The sequence below is a fragment of the Zalophus californianus genome, chromosome 1, assembly GCF_009762305.2.
Source record: "Zalophus californianus isolate mZalCal1 chromosome 1, mZalCal1.pri.v2, whole genome shotgun sequence".
Lineage (NCBI taxonomy): Eukaryota > Metazoa > Chordata > Mammalia > Carnivora > Otariidae > Zalophus > Zalophus californianus.
In genome coordinates, this window is record NC_045595.1 from 178,051,479 (window position 1) to 178,076,004 (window position 24,526).

The 24,526-nt window shown below is 33.2% G+C and overlaps 1 protein-coding gene across 6 annotated transcripts in view; it reads right to left on the reverse strand.

Annotated features, from left to right (window-relative positions):
• The window catches only part of CADM2 (cell adhesion molecule 2), a 1,065,941-nt gene that overhangs the window by 306,446 nt on the left and 734,969 nt on the right, over positions 1 to 24,526 (reverse strand). For 3 of the 6 annotated variants that reach the window (XM_027585369.2, XM_027585366.2, XM_027585370.2), the window contains exon 2: positions 9,770 to 9,796. The exons of the other annotated variants lie outside the window; for them this stretch is intronic. In XM_027585369.2, the coding sequence (XP_027441170.1) occupies positions 9,770 to 9,796 (27 nt within the window). The remainder of the gene's footprint in view (positions 1 to 9,769; positions 9,797 to 24,526) is intronic. 6 annotated transcript variants of the gene reach the window in all.

Below are 24,526 nucleotides of genomic sequence, written 5' to 3' on the forward strand. Positions count from 1 at the left end.
CTGGGATCGAGCCCCACATCAGGCTCCCAGCAGGAAGCCTGCGTCTCCCTCTCTGACTCCCCCTGCTGTGTTCCTGCTCTCTCTCTCTCTTTGTCAAATAAATAAATAAAATCTTTAAAATAAATAAATAAATAAATAAATACTCTAGGCCTAACTACCTTGATTTTCCCATAAACTATTGTAACTTTCCAGATAATTCAGTTTGTCTCTTTGTCATATATATAGTAACTCATCTAATTTGTTCTTCATGAGCATTCAGTAATTCTTTCAAATTATAAATGTGAGACTATCCCCTCATTTCTGTCTCTATCTCCATTTAAAATGCCTAAATGGATTTTCATTGCTTTTATAATGGGGAAAATCTTTTGTAACAGAAACTTCAAGGCACTGTGTGGGATTTCAGTAAAGTTGCAGGATACAAAATTAATATAAGAAATCAGTTGCATTTCTATGTACCAACAAGCTATCAGAAAGAGAAATTAAGAATTAACTACATCACAAATAATAAAATACTTAGGAATAAATTTGACCAAGGAAGTAAAAGATCTGTATACCGAATAGTAGAAGACATTGATGAGAGAAACTGAAGACAACATAAATAAATGGAAAGATATTCATGGTCATGGATTCAAAGAATTAATATGTATAATTCAAAGAATTATTAATGATGTTAAAATGCCCCCATTACCTAAAGCAATCTACAGATTCAAAGCAATCCCTCCAAAATGTCCAATGGCATTTTTCACAGAAATAGAATAAACAATCCTAAAAGTTGTACAGAACCACAGAAGACTTCAAATAACCAAAGCAATCTTGAGAAAGAATAACAAAACTGGAGGTATCATGCTCCCTGATTTCAAACTATGTTACAAAGTTATAGTAATCAAAAAAGTATGGTATTGGTATAAAACAGATGCATTCATCAATGGAGCAGAATAGAGACCTGAAAAATAAACCCATACATATGTGGTCAGTTAATTTTTCACAAAGGAGACAAGAATATACAATGGGGAAAAGATAGTCTCTTTAATAAATGGTGTTAGGAAAACTGGATAGCCATCTGCAAAACAATGAAACAGGACCACTAATGAACACTCTACATAAAAATCAACATGAAATGTATTGAAGACTTGGACATAAGACTTAAAGCCATAAAACTCCTAGATGAAAACATAGGAGGTAAACTTCTTGGCATTGGTCTTGGCAAAGATATTTTGGATTTGATATCCACTGCTATTTTGACACTTGCTCTCATTGATTCCTCCACAGAAACTATATTGGCTTTTAGTCTCCTGCTGCCATTCCTTGACTTGGAAGGTTCTTCCCTCTTTTCTTCACCTACTTAGCTCTGATTAGTTCTGTAATTCTCTTCTGATCATCACTTTTTCCAAGAAGGTTTCCCTGGAGCTTTCTTCTACTAAGTAAATGTCTCTGTAATCAGATCTCATTGAACTACTATGCCATTGTTTTACAGTAGTAAATTTTCATTTCTTCAGGTGAATATTTGATTAATCTCTGTATTTTATACTAACTGGCAATTACCAAGGTCCCCAGTGATTCCACATTGATAAACCCAATGGTACATTCTCAGGTCTCATCTATCAGGAACATTTAACTCAGTTGCTGACTCCTTAGCTTGTATCTCACCATCCGTTTGTTCTTGAGTTTTGAGCACATAAGAATTCAGTCCTACAGTTTGTGTTTTCTTCTCTAAACACACTTATGTCTTAGGTAAATCCATCCAGTCTCATAGCTTTATATACTATCCACAGACAACAATTTCCAGATTTTCTTTCTATAGTGCAGAACTGTTTCCTGAATTTCATATTCATATAGCCAATTTCTACCTGTCATTGTCACTTGGATCTCCAATTTCATGTATTCAAGACAGTTTCCACTATTTTACCCTGTGCCTCTCAAAGTCTTTTCCAACTTATAAATGTAACTGTGTCCTTCCAGTTTTTCAGGCAAAAAAAATTTTCACCAAATAAAACATTGAAATCATCCTACGCTTCATCCTTTTTATCCTGTTACACTTCCAGGAAAAAAAATTCTATTAGGTTTGACTTCAAATGATCAGTTCACACCACCTCCAATGCTATGACTCCAGCCTGCCACCATCATCTGTCCCCTGGTTTCCTGGAAAAGTCTGCTAATGGCTTTCACTGTAGTCTGTTTTCAAAGGAACATCCAAACTGATCTTATAAAAACTAAATCGGCATATGTGTCTCCTCTGCTCAAACTTGAGTGGCTTTTCATCTTACTTAGATCAAAACAAATATCCCTACATGATTTGGGTCCTCATTGCCTCTACAATTTCTCTCTTATTTAGTCTCCTAGCTCACAGTTCTCTAACTTCACCCAGTCTCTTGAATAAGCTAGGTTCCTCACTGCCTTACAGCCTCTGCTCTTCCAGATCACCTCAGCTTGGTCTCTCAGCATCAATTCTTTTTTTTTTCTTTCTTTTTTTTTTTCAGCATCAATTCTTTCTCTAAATTCCTGCTTGCCTCATCTCCCTGTTCTCCTCCCTTCTCTACTCTGCCTGCCTGTCTTACTCCTCTGCTTTGTTTTTTCTTCATAATGCTAAAATATTGCAATATACTATAGCATATAACTAACTTTTTTTTTTCCTCACTGATATATTTGCAGCTGTCCTTGGCAATGTTGGATGAATAAATGAAAGAGTAAATAAGTGAAAGCCTCATGAGGTCAAAACTAAGCAATATTTTTTCTCCCCAGTATATCTCGGCACAGTATAGACATTTACTAAAAATTTATTAAATTAAAAAAACACTTGTTCACTCCTTTTCCAAAGACGTTCAGTAAGAAAAAGCATAAAATGGTCTTTCCATGTACACAAATCATTGGCATGGGCTCAGAACAAGGGCCACATTTTATTTATTACTAAATATCAAGTTCCTGGCTATGTGATTATTCTTTATTTAATTAATAACTAGTTGCATCTGGATATCAATTAGCTATTTTAAAAGTGTTTTCACATATTCTTTTTGTATAACATTATAAAATCATTTTATTTATCATTAAAATTCCATAAGGTAGGTAGTACTGATATTTTTATCCTTACCTTACTAATATGAACAAACAAATAAATAGTAGAGCAGATACTAAAACCCAGGTACTCTGATAATCATCTCTAAAACTGTTAATAGAGTGCTTTGCTAGTGATAAATATTTTATATTATGATTTCAAGTCAAATGATTCTTTTCCACTAAAAACATATAACCATCACTCCATCTAACTTGAAATATAAATTAGAATTTATTTTTAACGTAATTTAACTGTTGGCTTTATAGCACTTCTCTTGAAACTGCCCCGAAATGCCCAACTGTTAAACACTGCTCACAGTATTTCTCCTTATAATAGATTTTTTTTTGCTCAGAAACCTGTAAGAAGCCACAAACCTTGGGATTTTAATTACAGACTTTCTAAACTCCACACAGCAGCTGTAGAATAAGCAAATACCAATTTTATTAACATAATAGAATGACATGAACCAATTGAATGAATTGAGTCCCAGAAGATCCTTTCCTTTGGATGAGATGTGTTTAGATAGAATAAAAAACATTACAATGATTTATTTATGATGGAAATGAGGACATAAACTTAAAGTGGCAACACAAACCAATTTCTAATTGCTATATAAAGTTGTACCCTGCAAATGAGCTATATTTACCCACATGTCCACAGGAGAGCTCAAACCTTTATTTTCATTTCAAGAATAAAGGAGAGACAGGGGAAAATGAAACTCCATTAAATCAAGTGAAAAATAATATTCTCTTAGATTTGTGGATGGAGTATCTAGAGGGGTCTTTCCATCCTGACCCACACTGGTTTGTACTATGCAACATGAAGAGGGACAGTTGTCCAAGAGTAAGTAATAAGATACTCCACAGAGCAAATACATGTCAAAACCCCTATCCAGTGAGAAATAAAAACGAGAAAATATATTAAGTGAAGCTGCAATTTAAAAACAAGAAAAGTTATCTACATTTTGACCCACTGAATCATCTTTCAATAAAATTTTCATGAACACATTCTTTAACCCTGTTACCCTCTTCTGATTTCAGCATTTCACATTAGTTATGCCTAAAGTTTTTCTAGAACACTATTCCTCTTATTGAGAAACTGATTACCTCCTCACTTTCTCAAGAGAGAATAAGTGAGGAGTAAGGTTAACATAAGGTGAATGAATGAGAGACCCAAAGAAAAAGAATTAAAAAGAATGAAAAATAAAAAATCTACTGGGAGAATATTTCCCTTGCCACTTGGTAGGTCCCACTAGGTAGGTCCAATTTATTTCTTCCTAATAACAACTGATCATCATTCTACTTTACCCCCATTCCCAGCCCCACCCTACCTGGGTGGATGGGACCTAGATAAATATATTTAAATAAGTAAATAACATTAAGGTGAATTGTAATATTGGGTAATTTACTCTGAAATCTTTAAGGCCTTTAATAGATTAAAAGTTAGAACTCAGGAGTCAGTAACTCTGATTTGGAATTGTTGGCTTGCCTCTTAACTAATTTTGTGAACTTAAATTTCTTAACTCTTTGCCTCATCTTCCTAATTTAAAAAAATCAAGATAATAATAGTATCTATCTCAAAGAGTTTTGTGAGGATCAAATTAGAAAACACATATACAATGTTTAGCGTAATGTCTGGCACATAGTAAACATTGAAAGTATTAGCTATATAATTACGATTGTTATCCACTTTTTTTAAAAGTTAGAAAAAGGCTGCAGCAATACATTTTATATTTAAAAACATCATTACATTATCATATATATCAGTATCTTTGTCAATTTTCCTGGAGAAGAGAGATGAAGTAGAAAGTGGATTAAGAAAGCAACCTTCCACCTGAACCCTTTAGTGAATATATTATAGAGACATAATATGGTTTTAAATTCTCTTACATGTAATCCCCTATTAGCTGCAAGAAATATATTCCAAGAACCCCAGTGTATTACTGAAACCACAGATAATACTGAATCCTATATTTACTATGATTTTTCCCATACCTACATACCTATGATAAAGTTTAATTTATTAATTAGACACAGAGATTAACAACAATAATAAAATAAAACAATATTTATAATAGAACTTATAACAATACACTGTAATAAAAATTATGTGACTGTGGTCTCTCCCTCTCTCATTAACATCTTATTGTGCTATGCTCACTCTTCTTTTTGTGCTGATGTGAGATGATAAAATGCCTACATGATGAGACTTAATGAAGCGAATGACACAGGTATTGTGATGTAGCATTAGAATACTATTGACCTGACAATAATCAGAAGGAAGATTATCTGCTTCCTGACTAGGTTGACTGCTGGAACTGAGACCATGGAATGCTAAACTGTGGAGAAGGAGGGACTGCTGTATTTCTAACATTCCCAACATATTTCCTTAGATCAGCCTTGTGTGGAATAAATAAACATAAGCTTCAATAATTGTTTCTTGATGAGTTACTTTTATTGAAGATTTTGTAGATGTTATGCAAGAGTGAATAATTCCTTATACTTTTAAACTTAAAATCTAAACATAGCTTCAACAAAAGGAGTTGAGTGATGTTTTCAAAAGAAATTATATGGTTGGGGGTGGGAGGGATGGGGTGGCTGTGTTATAGACACTGGGGAGGGTATGTGCTATGGTGAGTGCTGTGAATTGTGTAAGACTGTTGAATCACAGACCTGTACCTCTGAAACAAATAATTCATTATATGTTTAAAAAAAAAAAGATAGTAGGTAAGGAAAATTGAAGGGGGGGAAATTGGAGAGGGAGACGAACCATGAGAGATGATGGACTCTGAGAAACAAACTGAGGGTTCTAGAGGGGAGGGGGTGGGGGGATGGGTTAGCCTGGTGATGGGTATTAAAGAGGGCACGTTCTGCGTGGAGCACTGGGTGTTATAGGCAAACAATGAATCATGGAACACTACATCAAAAACTAAGGATGTAATGCATGGTGATTAACAACATAATAAAATAAAATAAAAGGAAACTATATAAATCTTATTCCTCAATTTCTTCACTGATAATAAAAGCAAGTAATTTTTACATTTTAAGTATGATATAAACCTCGCTGTAACATAATTTTCTTAATTTTTTTCCTTTTCTTTTGCTATTGGGTTGAACTTCTTTAATGATATCATTTATAGACTTTGGATTTTAATATTTAAATGTGAAGAAAAAATACATATACCTAAGGGGATCATTCACGTTATATTTTGTGTTTATTTTAATGTTATAATTAATATAAACATATGAATGCCATCATGATGATGAAATATTGCAGATACTCACAGAAAAGTTTTAGACTTCGGATTTGTTTTGACTACATGTTAATTTGTTTTCTTTCCACAGACATCATTTAAATAATAATAGGAATGATGATAACAATAAATGATAGGTAAAATTTACTGAGAGGTTATTATGTGCCATTTCCTAGGTTAGTCTCTTTTTATGCATTATCCCATATAATTTTTGTTAACAACTGAATGTTGAGTGAACATAATTAAATTGTCCAGGTGCTCAAATCTGGTAAGTTGAAAAACCAGGAGAGGTTATGTCTGTCTGACTACAGAATGGAAGTTCTTAATACAGCATATATTATATAGTACAAACTGAAATATTGGTTCTCCACTTAAGACAAAACTATAGTTTGAAGCAATGTCTCAATTTCAGCTTCTTTTGTGCCTTTCAATTCATCCTCAAAAGGTGTAATATGAAAAACCTGGGATACTAAATGTTTTATTTTCATTGAATAGCAGACCTTATATTTACACCTGAATAAATCATTTATTTAATAGTATTATGTACGACTATCACTTAAATCCAGTAAATTGAAATGCCGATTCTTCTCTAGACCACATATGTATCTCAATTTAGATTGCTGAGTGCCCTTCATTATCTTTTAATTCTTATGCAAAGTCAGAATAATTATGTTAATTTTTAATTGAACACTGAATAATGATTATATGATTAAAGGTAATAGAAAGAAATGACATAAAATGTTATCCCCACTACAGTTGCCAAATTCTGAATAAAAAATAAAGCCTGAAAATCAGACTGAAGACTAAAAATATATTTAATGGATTAAAACCATTTAGAAATTTTTTAATATTCTGGAACAATATTAATCACATGATACGGTTAGTCTATAAGTTTATAATAGATTGAAATAAAATCATTTCATGCAAAGAAATTTTAGGAACACCAAGTTATCTTTTTCATTATCTCTAAGTGGCAAAGCATTGATGATCATACTGAAACATGAGTTTAGGGTATATGAATGCAAGTTAGATTGTAGACTGCTGATATATGAATTTACTGTGACATATGAATACAGGATAGATTGTATAATGTTGAGAATTGAAGCAGGAGACAAATTAGAAACTACTCCAGGAAAGCTCTGAGGAATGAGTGATTTGAAGAAGAGGGATCCATGCAAAAGCTACTATCCCCATGCTAAAATTAGGACATGATTAGGACAATAATTTTATCCCCATAAAATTAGGACCATTTGATAATCGATCAGTTATGGGGGCCATTAGGGTGGAAGAATTACACATGTTTGAAATCATTTAGGAAATTAGGCAAATGGTTGTTTATGAGAAGACACAGCAAACCCCAAAGGTTCAGATTTGGAAAAAAAAAAAAAAGAGAGAGAGAGAGAGAGAAGGAGAGAGTTTCAGTTTTGATATCCAAGTAGAAATATTCAGTAGGCTGATGGAAATATCAGATAGAAGTTTAATAAATCAAGCTTAGAAAAGTATTAACTAAAATCAACTAAGAACACTTTAGAGGAAGAGGTGTGATTATATTAATCTGGTCTCTTTCCATGCAAGCAAGAGAAACCTATCTAGAAAGCTTAACTAAAAGAGAGCTGTGTCCTAAGCCCAAAGGGCAAGGATAAAATATAACCTTATATTAAAACAAGGGAACTGGACACCATGAACGCACTCTCTTAACTCTTACTCTTTGTACATTGCTTTTTTTTTTTCAGACTTAATTCATCTTCTTATTCAGTCCACCTATAAAATTCATGGCCACAAAATATAACAAAACTGATACTCAATTCTCTTCCTTTTTTTTTTTTTTTTTTTTGCCTCTTTCAGTTTTACCATTCTTTCCTTCTTTCTCAGTTTTTTTTTTTTTTTTTTTCAGGAGAGGAATTTGATTGGATCATTTGCCTTTTTCTTAACAGTCAACAGTGGTGAGGGAGGTTGGTTGTGGGTACATAACCATCCGGAAAATGGCTGTTTCCTTTAGTTTATAGGAGGTGAAGTTTATCCCTCCACTGAATTCAGCTGGACCAATACTGTAAGAAGTGATCTTTTCAGGGATCAAAGATATAACCTAAAAGAAACCCATATTCCAGAGTAAGATAGAAAAGGAGAGAGAAAGAAAGGCAAAGAACAATTAAGAATAAAATGAAGTCTATAAGGAGACACTAAAACCAAGGGAAATAGAAAATCAAAAGAAGCAATATATATTCAGCCGGAAAAAAAGATGAATAATAAGAGGATTGGGAAATTACTTTGACCACTACAGAAGAATTAGTGATCTTCAGAATGATAGTTTCTGCAAAGATAAGGAAAGGGTAGTTGCTACATGATTTGATGATATTCAGATATATTATGTTTAAACTATTGCCCTCAGATACTGGTATAATAACCAATACATATTTAAAAAAAGGAGTGGGAGAAAATTAGGGTAATTTTCTATGCCATTACTAATACCTGCTGACTCCTAGTGAACTCTCTTTATCTAAACACCTGTAAATTGCTGTTTTAAGAGTCTGTTTTAAAATGTTATTGGGAATTTAATGTCAAATTTACCAGTCTATGGTTTCTGGAATATAATCCTTTCTCCTTAAAGAAAAAAAAAAATCAAGACACATTCTTCTTTCCAGTATTCCAGAAGCTCTCTGAATTTGCAATGCAGTCAATGCGGGTTTGCTCTATAAATGAAAGATACTTGAAAGATAAATGAAGGATAAATAAGTAAATAAATAAATATATATATATATATATATTTGCTATATAAGAAGAAGAAAAATAAATATATAGATTGCTCTGAGAGTATAGGGTCAAAACATATAAACTATAAAGCTATGACAAAGTAGCATACGTATATTTGATTTTTATTTTTCAAAACCATAACAACACATTAAGCCAAAAGCCCTTCCTTTCAGGGAGATATTCTGGCATTAGGCAAGCACATCCTCCCTCATGAAATTATATTTCCAGGATTCTAGCAAATATAAACTTAATGCAACTAGGAAATGGAAGAAAAGTCATAAATAGAAATATACAGTATATAATATTCATTTTTAAGGGATAATTTTTTCTTTTCACATAATTCTAGAAGGCTTGTTCACTTTTGAGACTATCAGCCTTAATGTTTGCTGTATTTTTTTCCAATTCACTATTTTTTCAAGGGAACTAAGGTCAACAGGCAAAATGTTGGTGCACAAAAGCACTGTATTCCACTTGGAATAATGTGAGAAGCAAAACAAGAAAACAAACAAACTCACAAACAATTGTAAACATAGACTTATATCAGAAACTGAATATTTGAAATAATACATTTTTATATTTATAGGAATTTACGACTAATGTTGGTACACTGAACTAGTATTTTCACCAAGAGAACTGGCTCCATCAATTAAGATGGCTTAGAAGATTGAGCAGAAAAATGAATCACGGTGAGTCATGCAGAATGGATAGGAGCTCACCTTTAACTTTATTCTTTGAAGCAGCCGCTGGTCCCAAGGAAAGATTGCACAAGAAGAAGAGAACAAACATATTAGATATTAGACAGAGTGTCTAGTAAGAAAAAGAGATATGTTATTACTATTAGTTAAAGTCTAAAAAGGTAATATTTATGATTATATAATCAACACACTTTAGATGAATAGAATCTATAATTAAGAAAATGACAATTGGTTATATTTTGTTAGTATATGATTAAAGTCTTTGAATAAGAAAGAGTAAAATAGATAGGAGACACACGGGGCAAATTCCAAACACCATAAAGACTACATAAATTACTTTTAAGGGTGGTATATCTTTTCTTTCTCCCTCCTTAACTCAACTTTAGTTAATTCAATTAAAGAAATACATATACTTTAAATATATTTTATATTATTTAACAATTAAAATCTAACCCATAAGATTCCTTGCATTTATTGAGTGCTTACTAGATGCCAGAGCCTGAGGTTGAGTGTTTTCCACACATCTGCCACATTTTAATGACAATTTCAAGAAGTTATGTACTCTGAAAACTATAGAACACTTATGAAAGAAAATTGAAGAGGACACAAAGAAATGGAAAAACATTCCATGCTCACAGATTAGAAGAACAAACATTGTTCAAATGTTCATACTACCCAATGCAATCGACACATTTAATGCAATCCCTATCGAAACACCACTGGCATTTTCCACATAACGAGAACAAACAATCCCAAAATTTGTATAGAACCACAAAAGACCCCGAAGAGACAAAACAATCATGACACAGAAAAGCAAAGTTGAGGCATCATGATTCCTGACCCCAAGTTATATTACAAAGCTGTAGTCATCAAGACAGTATGGTACTGGCAGAAAAACACATTGATCAAAAGAATGGAACAGAAAATCCAGAAATGGACCCACAGCTATATGGTCAAATAATCTTTGACAAAGCAGGAAGGAATACCCAATGGAAAAAAAGACAGTCTCTTCAACAAATGGACAGTAACATGCAGAAGAATGAAACAGGATCACTTTCTAACACCATACACAAAAATAAATTCAAAATGGATGAAAGACCTAAATGTGAGTTAGGAAACCATCAAAACCCTAGAGGGCACAACCTCTTTGACCTCAGCTGCAGGAACTTCTTACTAGGCATGTCACCAGAGTCAAGGGAAACAAAAGCAAAATTGAACTATTGGGACTTCATTGGGATAAAAATCTTCTGCAGAATGAAGAAAACAATCAACACAACTGAAGACAACCTTTGGAATGGGAGAAGATATTTGCCTGTGAAATTTCTGATAAAGGGTTATTATCCAAAATATTTAAAGAACTTCTAAAACTCAATACCCAAAAAACAAATAATCCATTTAAGAAATGGGCAGAAGACATGAATAGACATGAATAGACATTTTACCAAAGAAGACGTCCAAATGGCTAACAGACACATGAAAAGATACTCAATGTCATTCATCATCAGGGAAATACAAATCAAAACTACAATGAGACACTACCTCACACCTGTCAGAATAGCTAAAATTTCCAATACAGGAAACGACAGATGTTGGCGAGGATGTGGAGAAAGGGGAACACTTTTGCATTGTTGGTCGGAATGCAAACTGGTGCAGCCACTCTGGGAAACAATATGGAGCTTCCTCAAAAAGTTAAAAATAAAACTGGCCTACAATCCAGCAATTGCACCACTAGGTATTTACCCAAAGGATACAAAATACAGATTTGTAGGGAATACATGTACCATGATGTTTATGGAGGCATTATCAACAACATCTAAACTATGGAAAGAACCCAAATGCCCATCGATGGAATATTACTTAGCCATCACAAATAATGAAATCTTGCCATTTGCAATGACATGGACAGAGCTAGAGTGTATTATGCTAAACGAAATAAGTCAGTCAGAGAAAGACAAATACCATATGATTTCAATCATATGTGGAATTTAAGGAACATAACATGAACTGATGGGAGGGGAAAAAAAGAAAGAGGGAAACAAACCATACGAGATTCTTAAAGATAGAGAACAAACTGAGGGTTAATGGAGGGAGGTGGGTGGAGAATGGGATCGATGGGGGAAGGGTATTAAGGAGGGCACCTGTTATGATGAGCACTGGGTTTTGTATATAAGTAATGAATCACTGAATTCTACTCCTGAAACCAATATTGCACTGTGTGTTAAGCAGAATTTAAATACAAATTTGGAGAAAAAAAAGAAGTAAGTTTTGTTATCATTGTCTCACAGATGTGGAAACTAAGACTTAGAAAAGTCAAATTACTTGCTGACTGTAACACAGTTGGAAAGAAGCTACTCTGGGATTTGATCCTAGCTGTGTCTGATTTCAAAATCTGTGATCTAAGGTTGGGATTTAGGGCACAGTTCAGTTGCCAACTGAACTACAAATATCAGGTCTACAAAGCCAAATCAAAATCTCATGATTCACTAGACTTCAGCTATTTGGTACTTGGTATTTGGTACTTTGGTATTTGGTTGACCACATAGGTATAAAAGTAGAAAACTCCATTACTTTAAATGGCATTATCCCCATTAAGAAGTAGAAATTTCAATTTCTTTATATCTAGTGGCAAACACTATTTGGGGCAGAAGTACACTTAATGAGGAAATTAGAAGAGTCATACAGGAGAGTTCTTTACTCAAAGGAAGGCTTCTAGACACGATGCATAGATACCTCTAAAGAGTTTGCTATTTTTAGAAAAATAAATTTTGCAGTTTTTATAAAAGCCAGTAACATATATATTTTGTGTATGTTGTTTCCCCAAACAGGATTATACACATTACTTTTCAGTCTGCTTTCCTTCACATTTTCCAGGTTGATGCATAGCATTCTTTTTTTTTTAATCAAGTAATTTTTTTCATTGTTGGAATAACCATTTTATTTATTTTTATTTTTTATTATGTTGATCACCATACATTACATCATTAGTTTTTGATGTAGTGCTCCATGCATAAGCATTCTAACTCACTATTTTAACAGTTGTGTCTATTCCCATAGTCTCTATGAATGTGAGACTATTTCCCTACTGATAAACAATCAGGTCGTCTGTAGAGTGTTTTTTTCTCCTGCTAACAATATTGCAATGCACATCCTATGTCATGTCCCTTACATATTGTAGTGGTGTTTCGTTTCTGTAGGAGAGCTCTGCAGGTTGTTTTTATATTTCTATTCAGAAAAGAAAAAGCCCGACAAAGATGAAGACCTTAAATATTGCAGATGGAAGAGTTGAGATTATATGGAAAGGAAATGCATAAGTAAATTGAATGCTCTAAAATAAGAAGAAACCGGAAAAAGAAAAAAATTAAAAGATAAAGAAAACAATAGAATCCAGTGTTTCAAATAAATGATACACTGCAAACTCCTTTGCTCTTTTAAATTGTTGCATTTAATTTTTCTATTTGTTTTTCAATTAAAATTCAGGTTTTAGTTTCTTGGTAGAAGTTTAGTAGATTTAAATATTCTAATCACTTGGAATTATTTTCCTCTTTTCTATTATTTTAAGACTGCAAAAAGCTGAAACACATTGTTAAATATGCAAAACGCTATTTGCCTCAGTTGCAAAGAAAATATTTCAATGCAGCAGTGTATTGATTTGTTCATGTGAAGAGAAATTTTGCTTCAAATTCAAATTTATCACTTAAAATTTTTAGTGTGAATTGAAAGAAAAATTACCAAAGCCCCTTAGAAATATTTGAGATAATAATTGGTATTTAATATGTAACAGATACAACCAATATTGCATAAAGATTCATATTGAATTAAATAAAAATAGAGAAATAAAAATAGAGAAGGCAAATTTTACATTTCTCAGGGGAATGGAGGTGAATTATTGAAAGTTCTCAAGCATTACATGAAGGCAGATGATTGTAATCTTAAATTATTGGGTAGAAACCAACATAGAATAGAAAGGAAAACAAAAGCTCTATGCCTGTTTCTGTGTATTCAGGCACCTAATACTAGACTAGGCTGGTTAATATAATTGGAAAGAGGCCAGGCTACCAGGCTTGTTAGCCCAATTATAATTCCCTGCATATTCAATAAAAGAAGGCAAGATGACAGCAATACTGTCATAAATGTCATGTTCAATACTTGTAAGATTTTCCATTGTCAGCATAGCCCAATTATAAGTCAATTGTAAAGTGCACATTGCACACCACCCAAAAGTGACTGAAAATTATCTTAAAAATGCAATTTTAGTGTTTAGTTAAAATGAAAAGAAAGGAAATAAAGGTACTTTGACCAGAGAAAACTTTTAGATATGACATCAGCATTTCTTCACACTTATAATAAAAGCAGCAATTTGTAACTATGACATTATAGTTGCTCATACTATTTTTTTCATAGATGATTAGCTAAATATTAAACTTGTAATTGCTACTATATTAATAATGTGAAAACTTGGGCATATAATACTTGAAGAATACTTGAAGAAAACTATGAATAATAATAGAATTATCATAGCTATTTATATATGATGGCTGACTAGTTAGTGAATAGTAGGCATTATATTAATAAAGATTTATCTCTTAAAACTCCAAAATAAATGATGAAAAGTAAAAATATAATTAGTTGGTTATGTTTATAATTTATTTACTTTGAATTAGTTGACTTTCTATCTTAAGGATATCACTAATAATTTTGTGAAGTACTTTGTGAATCTAAGACAGTTTCTTAAAATGAAGTACAAGAACTATAAATAGGGCATGAGGGCATACTCAGGGGAGATTAGATAAATTTTACCCACCTCAAAATTGATATAACCTAGTCACATTTTCTTTTAATTTCTACTTCTTATTTTAAGATTTATTGTCATAACAAAAGGGTGATATATTTTATTAGTATCTGCAATGTGTAAATAGTGTTGAACATACTGAATTTGTGGTTACCTTCAGAAATGTTTCCTGAAAAATTATTTAGCAACAAAACATTTAGTTAATAGATAGCAAAAATATCACTGGTATTTATTCACAGAGAGCTAATGCTAAAGCAGTCCATACTGCTTTTTCTTTTCATTTCAAGATCATGTAGAATTTCTTTGAAATACTTTGATATTTTAACCTAGTGTTTGGTATTCTTCTTTTTATAAGCAAATTTATAGATAAAGGATCATTGTTTCTTAATATGGAAGCCATGAACTTAAAAAGTGTTTAGACTTTCTAAGGAGACTGAAGTTACTGACAACTGTGACTTCATATTCAGATATATTAGATGTTTCCCTTGCCCCAGATTTATCCGCAATGAAACAAAACAAAATAAACAAAATTAATTGCCATTGATACTGTACAATATAATTTTAAATATGAAAAAGTTACTCATATATATGCACAAATTGTAAAAATGAAAGAGAACACACAGCCATTACTTTCTAAAACAAATACAATGAAAACTAAGAGATCCAAAATATTACAAAACTGAGATCCAGAGAGGATACATTACTTTTCCTAGGTCACAAAGCTATTCACAAATTTACAACCAAAACACCAGGCTGGATGAACATATATATGTTAAAATCTGCTACATCAAAATGTAATCACTAGATTTAGTATAGAAATGAAGTGCTAATCAATACCATGTGAGTTTGATTCCTTTTTACAAAGAAGGAAATCACAGAGATTTGAAAAGGGGAAGTACTAGTACATTTACTTTAGTAGATACTTACCACATTCTTATAGTCTTTCAACATATGGAAATTAAAATAATTGCATTTACAGGTCTAGATAACCACCTACATTTCCCCCTTTTTTCATTTTTTCTCCAACCATCCAACACAAAACTAAACACATTCTTCCACTAATCTCTTAAGATTTATTTAAAATAACATCTTTCTTAGCTATCAACTAACATGGTCTAAACATTAGAATTTTCTTCTAAGGCTCATTAGAATTTGAAGACTTGAAAACATGTGACAGAGTCTAATTTCTTTCACAAGTTTTTTCTTTCTCAAACACACAAATTTTACAATAGGAAACAAGTGTAAAAAATGATGCTTGAGAAAGAAATGTTCACTAAAGAATTTATACTGCAAAGTAACCAAATATTTGATGGGAGGAAATTTTTCCTCACACAAGTACACCAGCCAATGAATAAAGAGGAAATGATAGGATTTGAAAAGGAGCATTCTGTAGTCCCTAACAAGTTATCAGTTACCACCATTTGTGCTATCGTCATTAAAAGAGAGACTACCAGAGATTATATACCTTTCCCATGGAAGGGCACAATCTCATTTAAGAAGGTTTTTTTTTTTTTTTTAATTTTGTTTGTTTTGTTTTTGGATGGGATAATCAAATCTGGATGGGATCATGCCTCTACAATGAACTTCCAATGTCGAATAAAAACAGGGGACAAAAAAAATACATCAAATTGATGCATTTAGTCAAATCCTGAATATGGGAAACCGCACATAAGTAATTTTGGCATTTGGCTCCCTTAGCAAATAGATCTCAGGGCATGCACACACACACACAAAGATGAAGAGGGGACCTAAGAGATGTACCAAAACAATAGCCATGTGCAGACTACTTTGAATCCTGATCTGAGCACTGGATGTTTTATGATATTAAGGAATTATTCTCAATATTTAGGTGGGATAATGTTATTTGACTATGTTTTTTTAAGTCATTATCTTTTTAAAAAATTAAATATTTATAAAAAATGGCCTAGTGCCTGGGATTCTTTTCAAAGTAATCTTGGGATGCATGTTCCTTATTATATTTTCTTATTATTTTTGAATATGATTGAAATTTCTGATAATAAAAAGTCTGTAAAATCTTTAAAATACTCAATTAAATATGTGGGCTTATTTCTGTTTTAAAGTATTACAATTTCTCGATGCCACTTTTCTTTTTTTTCCCACTTCATAGCCATTTATTTATTTCTTCTTTAATTTTTTATTGTTATGTTAATCACCATACATTACATCATTAGTTTTTGATGTAGTGTTCCATGATTCATTGTTTGTGCATAACCCAGTGCTCCACGCAGAACGTGTCCTCTTCAATACCCATCACCAGGCTAACCCATCCCCCCACCCCCCTCCCCTCTAGAACCCTCAGTTTGTTTTTCAGAGTCCATCGTCTCTCATGGTTTGTTTCCCCCTCCGATTTCCCCCCCTTCATACTTCCCCTCCTGCTATCTTCTTTTTTTTTTCTTAACATATATTGCATTATTTGTTTCAGAGGTACAGATCTGTGATTCAACAGTCTTGCACAATTCACAGCACTCACCACAGCACATACCCTCCCCAATGTCTATCACCCAGCCACCCATCCCTCCCACTCCACTCCCACTCCAGCAACCCTCAGTTTGTTTCCTGAGATTAAGAATTCCTCATATCAGTGAGGTCATATGATACATGTCTTTCTCTGATTGACTTATTTCACTCAGCATATTACCCTCCAGTTCCATTCACGTTGTTGCAAATGGCAAGATCTCATTCCTTTTGATAGCTGCATAATATTCCATTGTGTGTGTGTGTGTGTGTGTGTGTGTGTGTGTGTGTGTGTACCACATCTTCTTTATCCATTCATCTGTCGATGGACATCTTGGCTCTTTCCACAGTTTGGCTATTGTGGACATTGCTGCTATAAACATCGGGGTGCATGTACCCCTTTGGATCGCTACATTTGTATCTTTGGGGTAAATACCCAGTAGTGCAATTGCTGGATTGTATGGTAACTCAATTTTCAACTTTTTGAGGAACCTCCATACTGTTTTCCAGAGTGGCTGCACCAGCTTGCATTCCCACCAACAGTGTAGGAGGGTTCCCCTTTCTCCACATCCCCGCCAATATCTGTCGTTTCCTGACTTGTTAATTTTAGCCATTCTGACTAGTGTGAGGTGGTATCTCATTGAGGTTATGATTTGGATTTCCCTGATGCCGAGCGATGTTGAGCACTTTTTCATGTGTCTGTTGGCCATTTGGATGTCTTCTTTGGAAAAATGTCTGTTCATGTCTTCTGCCCATTTCTTAATTGGATTATTTGTTCTTTGGATGTTGAGTTTGATCAGTTCTTTATAGATTTTGGATACTAGCCCTTTATCTGATATGTCATTTGCAAATATCTTCTCCCATTCTGTCAGTTGTCTTTTGGTTTTGTTGACTGTTTCTTTTGCTGTGCAAAAGCTTTTTATCTTGATGAAATCCCAATAGTTTCAATGCCACTTTTCTTATATGATTAAATATAATAGTGTATATAAAACAATACAGTATTGCCTATATATTTTTTATACTAAATGTGGTCAATTTATCATGTGAGTAAATTATTTATGGTATGTATGAGGCTAACAGACACCACTGAAATAATTTTGGTTTATGAAATTTAGTCTTTAAAATGTAGGACACATTAATTTTCTCTATAAAATAACCATTTTATTTCTAGAGAGATGAAATAGAGGTTTATTTTGAGTTTCTAACTACTTTATCCATACATATTTTGAGAATTAAGTAATCTGTTTAATTATTTCTTTTCCATGTTTCCTCAGTCTATAAATACTAAATTAATTATATGTATCAAAATAACTGTTATTTTATATTAATAATTTTTTCTCTCTGTTTCCATGCTTCTAGCACTGGTAGTTTACATATAAAATATTTATACTTCCTTATTCTATATTTATTTCTTTGCTCTCAAGAATCGCTTTAAACTTCATGACTCACTACCAATTTACAAATCTCTTTTTTTTATGCTATATTCCATACTTCCCTGTAGGCTTATGAGTTTCACTGTGATAGGAATAGGGATAAGTTTTCAAGGCCTTGTAAAAAATTGGACTCAAACTCATGCCTCTAGAAGAGACTATAAAATAAATGCAAACCCTTAGATGTATCAGTCATATATTAATATGAAAGCTTTGAGGTGCTACCAGAATAAAAGGGTCTCAATAAATAAAGTACATAGCTATCCTTTGAAGTCATATTTCATGTCTATGTTACTAAACCAGGAAGCTATTTTCTAATAACCTAAATCTATAACTGGAAAAAAATATACTCTTGGAGATTAGTCTCATATTATTCCCCAGTGCCTCAGTGGCTAACTTTAATGGATAAACTTAATATACATACTTCAGGTTGTTAATTACATGAACGCTATTAGATTTAAGAAGTGTTTTATAAAGAAACACTTAGAAAACTAATTCCCAGTATCAGTAAGATTGATCACATTTCCTATTTTCTAGATGTCATAACTATATTTTCAGTTTTTTCCTACTAAATTACTACTCTAATTAGAATTCTTTACTCAATAATTTAACTTAAATATATTCCATTTTACTAATTTAAACATATACAAAGTAAATGATTCTTTTACGTTCATAAACAGTAATGGTAAAATCATAAAGCAACTATAGATGCTTGTTTGAATCCTTTCTGAGCCACCAAAGTTCTCCAATTTTCACACATGACCACTAATAGTATGACATTTATATTCACATTCTAAGGCAGAAGGTGATATGAGAAAATTACATGACAAAACCGTTCTGTGCTGTGTATCTGTATGCATATGTGTGCATGTGTATGTACACAGAATACAATATTATGTAAAAATTTTGTGTAGTCATATGCACATATAACAGTTTATTCAGTTCATATTATACCATTGGCAGTCATTACTTTTATTTTCATCTAGGAAGAAGAACTGCTAAACTCTGGATTAATGTTAAGAATGGTTTTCAATTAGAGAAACAAAGTATCATCTAGTCAACACATTTACTGACTTACAACAGTTTTGCAATCATTGTAATGGATGCTGGTATTCACTGAGGTAAAGGAAGAGCATCAGTACCACCTGGGGCTTACACTGAGTTCAACAGTTTACAGCTTCAGCTCAAGGACAGCAGTGACAAGAGATGGGTCAAGGGGCAGAAACAGAAAAGATATTTGACAAAAATAATCAAATATTTTTATAGGACATTTTTTTAAAGATTTTATTTATTTATTTGAGAGAGAGAGAATGAGAGATAGAGAGCACGAGAGGGAAGAGGGTCAGAGGGAGAAGCAGGCTCCCTGCTGAGCAGGGAGCCCAATGCGGGACTCAATCCTGAGACTCCAGGATCATGACCTGAGCCGAAGGCAGCCGCTTAACCAACTGAGCCACCCAGGCGCCCAGGACATTTTTTAGAATATGTATAAATAGAGAGAGATGTGAAACTCCGAACCATGTGTTGATGTGCCTATAGCATTCCGGCAAATAGTTATGAAGTGAACATAGACTCACTGTTCCCTAACTCTAAATTACTAGATAATGGGTCAATTCTGGAAAAGCTTTGCAAATGGAAAATATGGGTGGGAATAATTTAAGGGAATCTATCTAATTTGTTCCAGCATAGTTCAGGCAACTTGCTCAATTCCCAGGGGATCCAAAGGTAATCATTTTAGTGTAGCTGACAAAGTCAAGCTCCTCCATGCATAAGCATATGATTAAGAAATACTTGGTTTTATCCTCTATTGGATCACCCCAATAAGGACTTCCAGGAGGGTGAAAGGTGACTTCCAGAATATTGTTCACAGACACTGCTGCTTCTCTGATCTCATCCTGAGTTATACTTCAGGCAAGGTCATGAGTCCCTAAAATTAAGTCATCCATACTAAATGAGCTCAGACCCAGAATACACACACTTAACATATATTCAGTATTTAAGGAATGCTAATTTAAGGAGTACTTATGTGTCTATTTATAGTACATCACTTCCATAAACCAAATGCAGGGAATGGGATCATTTAGAAATGTCATTTTCAAATTCTTTAGAGTTGATCTCTTCATTGTTATATAATATAATCAAGTCTTTCTGACATATGGATGCTATTTTTTTCTTACAGCCTTAATAAGTGACAGGAGAATAAATCACATTACTGAATCAATTGTAGATAGGTGGGTAAATACTGGGCTGTTGTTATTTGATTGCAGTGGGTCTTATGGAGAACCTCAGGGGCATCTTCTTTTTCTATGTTTCTCTGCCTTTGCCTTCTATTTAACACTTTTATTTTATATTGATATAGTCAGTGGTTTTTTTGTATAATTTATTTTCCAGAAAATTTTCATTACCTGCTATGTAACTCTCGGGGTCAATAAATATTACTATTCTTCCTTGACTGATACAGTACTGTTAATCAATTTTAGGGTATAGACTGTGGTTTGGGGGATACGATTCACTTTTATTTAAAGCATGATAACAAATGATGAGCAAATGAGAATATACTGTGACTATATCTCAATTTGAAATCCACAAAACAAGAACAATTTGGATGACATTTCTCAGAGATATGATGAGGGTCTAACAATTCTATTTTAAGACCATAATCTGGCCCACCTGAGGAACGTGAGATATCTTTTAAAATGCATTTTTAGTTAAGGTTATTTTAAGTATTATATAAATGAATTAAAAAACCAACATGACCCAGATTTCTGTATCAAATATAGTCTTAATAAACATGGATAGTAATTGAAAAAAGACTGATATGGTCTGGACTATACATATTTTTCACCTGAGTCAAATATTCTCTGAATGGAGTAATATCACTCACATTATTTCAATATTTGGAAGGAAGGAACTTCCAAATATAGTCTGTCTCAATTGGCAAAATATCAATAGGTGACATTAATCTAGTCATATGGTTCAGTTTCAGAAAGTCTATTTGGTGTACATGCAGCATCTTCTGCATACCAGCTTTATGGAAACTTTCTTTAGAAGTTTTGCATTAACTCTGCCCAAAAGAATATCTTGGTACAAAGTTACTTCACAGAGTGTCCGCTATGAAAATATGATGACAAAATGCCAGAAAGGGTCGCAGAGAGATGAAAACTCTTGTAATTACAAAATACATAATTACAATGTACTAAACAAGCCACTCTGTATTTCACAGGTGGAAGTAATCAGGTTACAAATATCTTAAAATGTCATGAACTGCCTTTCATATCTAGAATAGTACAAATATGTTAGAAGAAAGGCTAGCAAAATGTTACAAAGTAACAAACTATGCACAGAATAAGACCCACTTAAGAAAACCAGTATCATTATTTTATTTTTACATTAGTTCAAGCAGCTTGAAGATATAGCCAAAATGATGCCATTTAGAAAAGCTTTGTCTTTCAAGAAAGGGACGAAATACTTTTTGATGAGTGCAAGCATACAGAAATATACTCTGAATCCTCATTTTGCCAGAATGTCAGATTGCTACTGAGAGCAGGTGGGAAGATTATTCCATCCTGTGCTGTAGGGAATTTAGCTGCTAGTTTTGGCTTGTAAAATAATCTCAGTTGGTAAACATGTTCATTTTACATATCAAATATTGCTAGTTATCAAGTTTTAAGTATATATTTATAAAATAATCATAATATGAAATGGCTTATATTTTAATAAAGTACCTAATGTTACAAGAGATCATAAATTATTATTACTATTTTTTTTAAACTGGTGCGTTCTACTTTGCGTCTGTGATAGCCACATGCACAATGAAAAAAATAACAATTTCAGCACTGACTTTTTAAGTGATCACATTGAATGAAAGATATATTTTAACATACCATATAGGTGAGGATGTAAATTTGAAAAGAAGAAACCTACAGGAAAAATAACTTCATTAAGTCAAGTTGAAAGTGAATTCTTTTTTTTTAAGATTTTATTTATTTATTCATGAGAGACAGAGAGAGAGAGAGAGAGAGAGAGAAGCAGAGGGAGAAGCAGGCTCCCAAGGAGAAGGGAGCCCGATGCGGGACTCGAAACCAGGACCCTGGGACCATGACCTGAGCCGAAAGCAGACGCTCAACCATCTGAGCCACCCAGGCACCCGAAAGTGAATTCTTTTTTTTTCCCCCTAAGATTGATTGATTGATTGATTGATTGATTGATTGATTTATTTATTTATTTATTTGAGAGAGAGAATGAGATAGAGAGAGAGCGTACGAGAGGGGGGAGGGTCAGAGGGAGAAGCAGACTCCCTGCTGAGCAAGGAGCCCAATGCGGGACTCGATTCCGGGACTCCAGGATCATGACCTGAGCTGAAGGCAGCCGTTTAACCAACTGAGCCGCCCAGGTGCCCCCCAAAAGAGAATTCTTAAAATAAGAAAGTTTCCTTGCCAATATTTTACTCTAAATTTTGTACGGTTGATATCAATGAATCTCAGAATTAAAAAAAAGTAGGTAAATGCTTTTTAAGATTCCCCTATCAATGTACAGTTTTCACAAAGAAACTTTGAGGTCTGATACTAATAATTCCAAATTATATACGTGGAAATTAAGACTTGAGGGACAGAACAGATTTTCTCAGCACCACCCAGCTACTCAAGAAAGGAATCGAGAAGTTTCCAAATCTTCCAACTCCTAGCACAGGGGCTTTTCCTGCCCTACATCCTGACTTTCACTATCTAGGTACTGGTTCCTCTTATCTATGGAACAATAATCCAACTAACCAAGAAAGAAAATGTTTGTGTCACGATGCTATTTTTCATAAATTCGCAAACTATTTTATATGTACATATTAATAAACATGTTGAGAAGTCCCAACATTTTACATGAAAATATATTTTAGAGAAAAAAATAAAATAAAATCAGTTCTCATTAAATAGTCAAACTTTAAGTAAATTTATTCAGGTTGTTTGCATTTGAATCTACTGTTAAGCCTAAAATCCCACCTGGGATGATTTCAGAGAATCAGAGAATCTCAGAGTTAGAAGGTACCATTAAAGGTTATCTGGTCTAACCTCTTTCCCAGCATTGATTATCAAATACTGTGCACTCTAGAGGGAAAGAGAGCTATTCAGCAGGATAAACTGCAACTGCCCATTAATTTTAAAACTCTAAACATTACTTAAAAATTCAAATGAGCAAATTACAATTATGTGTTGTGATTCATACTCTGAAACTGGTTCTGAACATGAGTCACTCCTTTGTGCCAGGTGAAAGCCAGTAGAAGACCCCTAATAGGATGTTTTTCCTAAAGTGCAACCAGTATTAAATTTCCCATGATATTTAAAATTGGGAAATAATTTTGAAGTTATAGTCCTTGATAAAGACTGGAAACAGTATAAGACATATCCATTGTTCCACTTAGGGGATACCTTTTGAGGGTAATTCAAGTCAAAATAATCTAATAGTCATTTATTGAACATGCCCTATATAAATTCCAGGGATGATGTTGCTCTGGGACAAAGAGTGTAATTAATAAAAGATCCCTGCCTTCAGGGATCTTATTTTTTTAATAAAGGAAACAAGTATGTATACAAGTAATTCAAAAGAAACAGAAGTGTAAAACTAGGCTATGTCATTAGGAGTGGGATTAAGTTTTAGAAAAATTAATTCACCAGTTTGACAAAGTGGGCTGGAAATCTGGAGCAAGAGAGGAAAGAGGTCCTTTTAGGCAGCTGCATCAGTGCATGGATTGGGAGGAAAGAGGGACCATGGTGTTGAAGGAAGGAGAGCTTTTAGCTTGCTATGCTTAGAACTGGGTTAGATAATATGTGTTCTGTTGATGTAATCTATCCACTTCTATTCATAATCTATGTGAACCGCTTTTATGCTTACTACATTTTTCCTTCCAATAGACTCAGTGATGGACGGAGTAAAGAAGAGATGGGCATCTGATGCCATTTCTTAGAGATTAACTTGCTAGACTACTCAGGTAACACACTTTACAGGCTATAGAACACTTAAAGGAAGTGTTCCTTTTCAGGCAGGCACTTACAGCATACATTGGAGCTGGCAACACAACTATGACTACTCCTCCTTAAA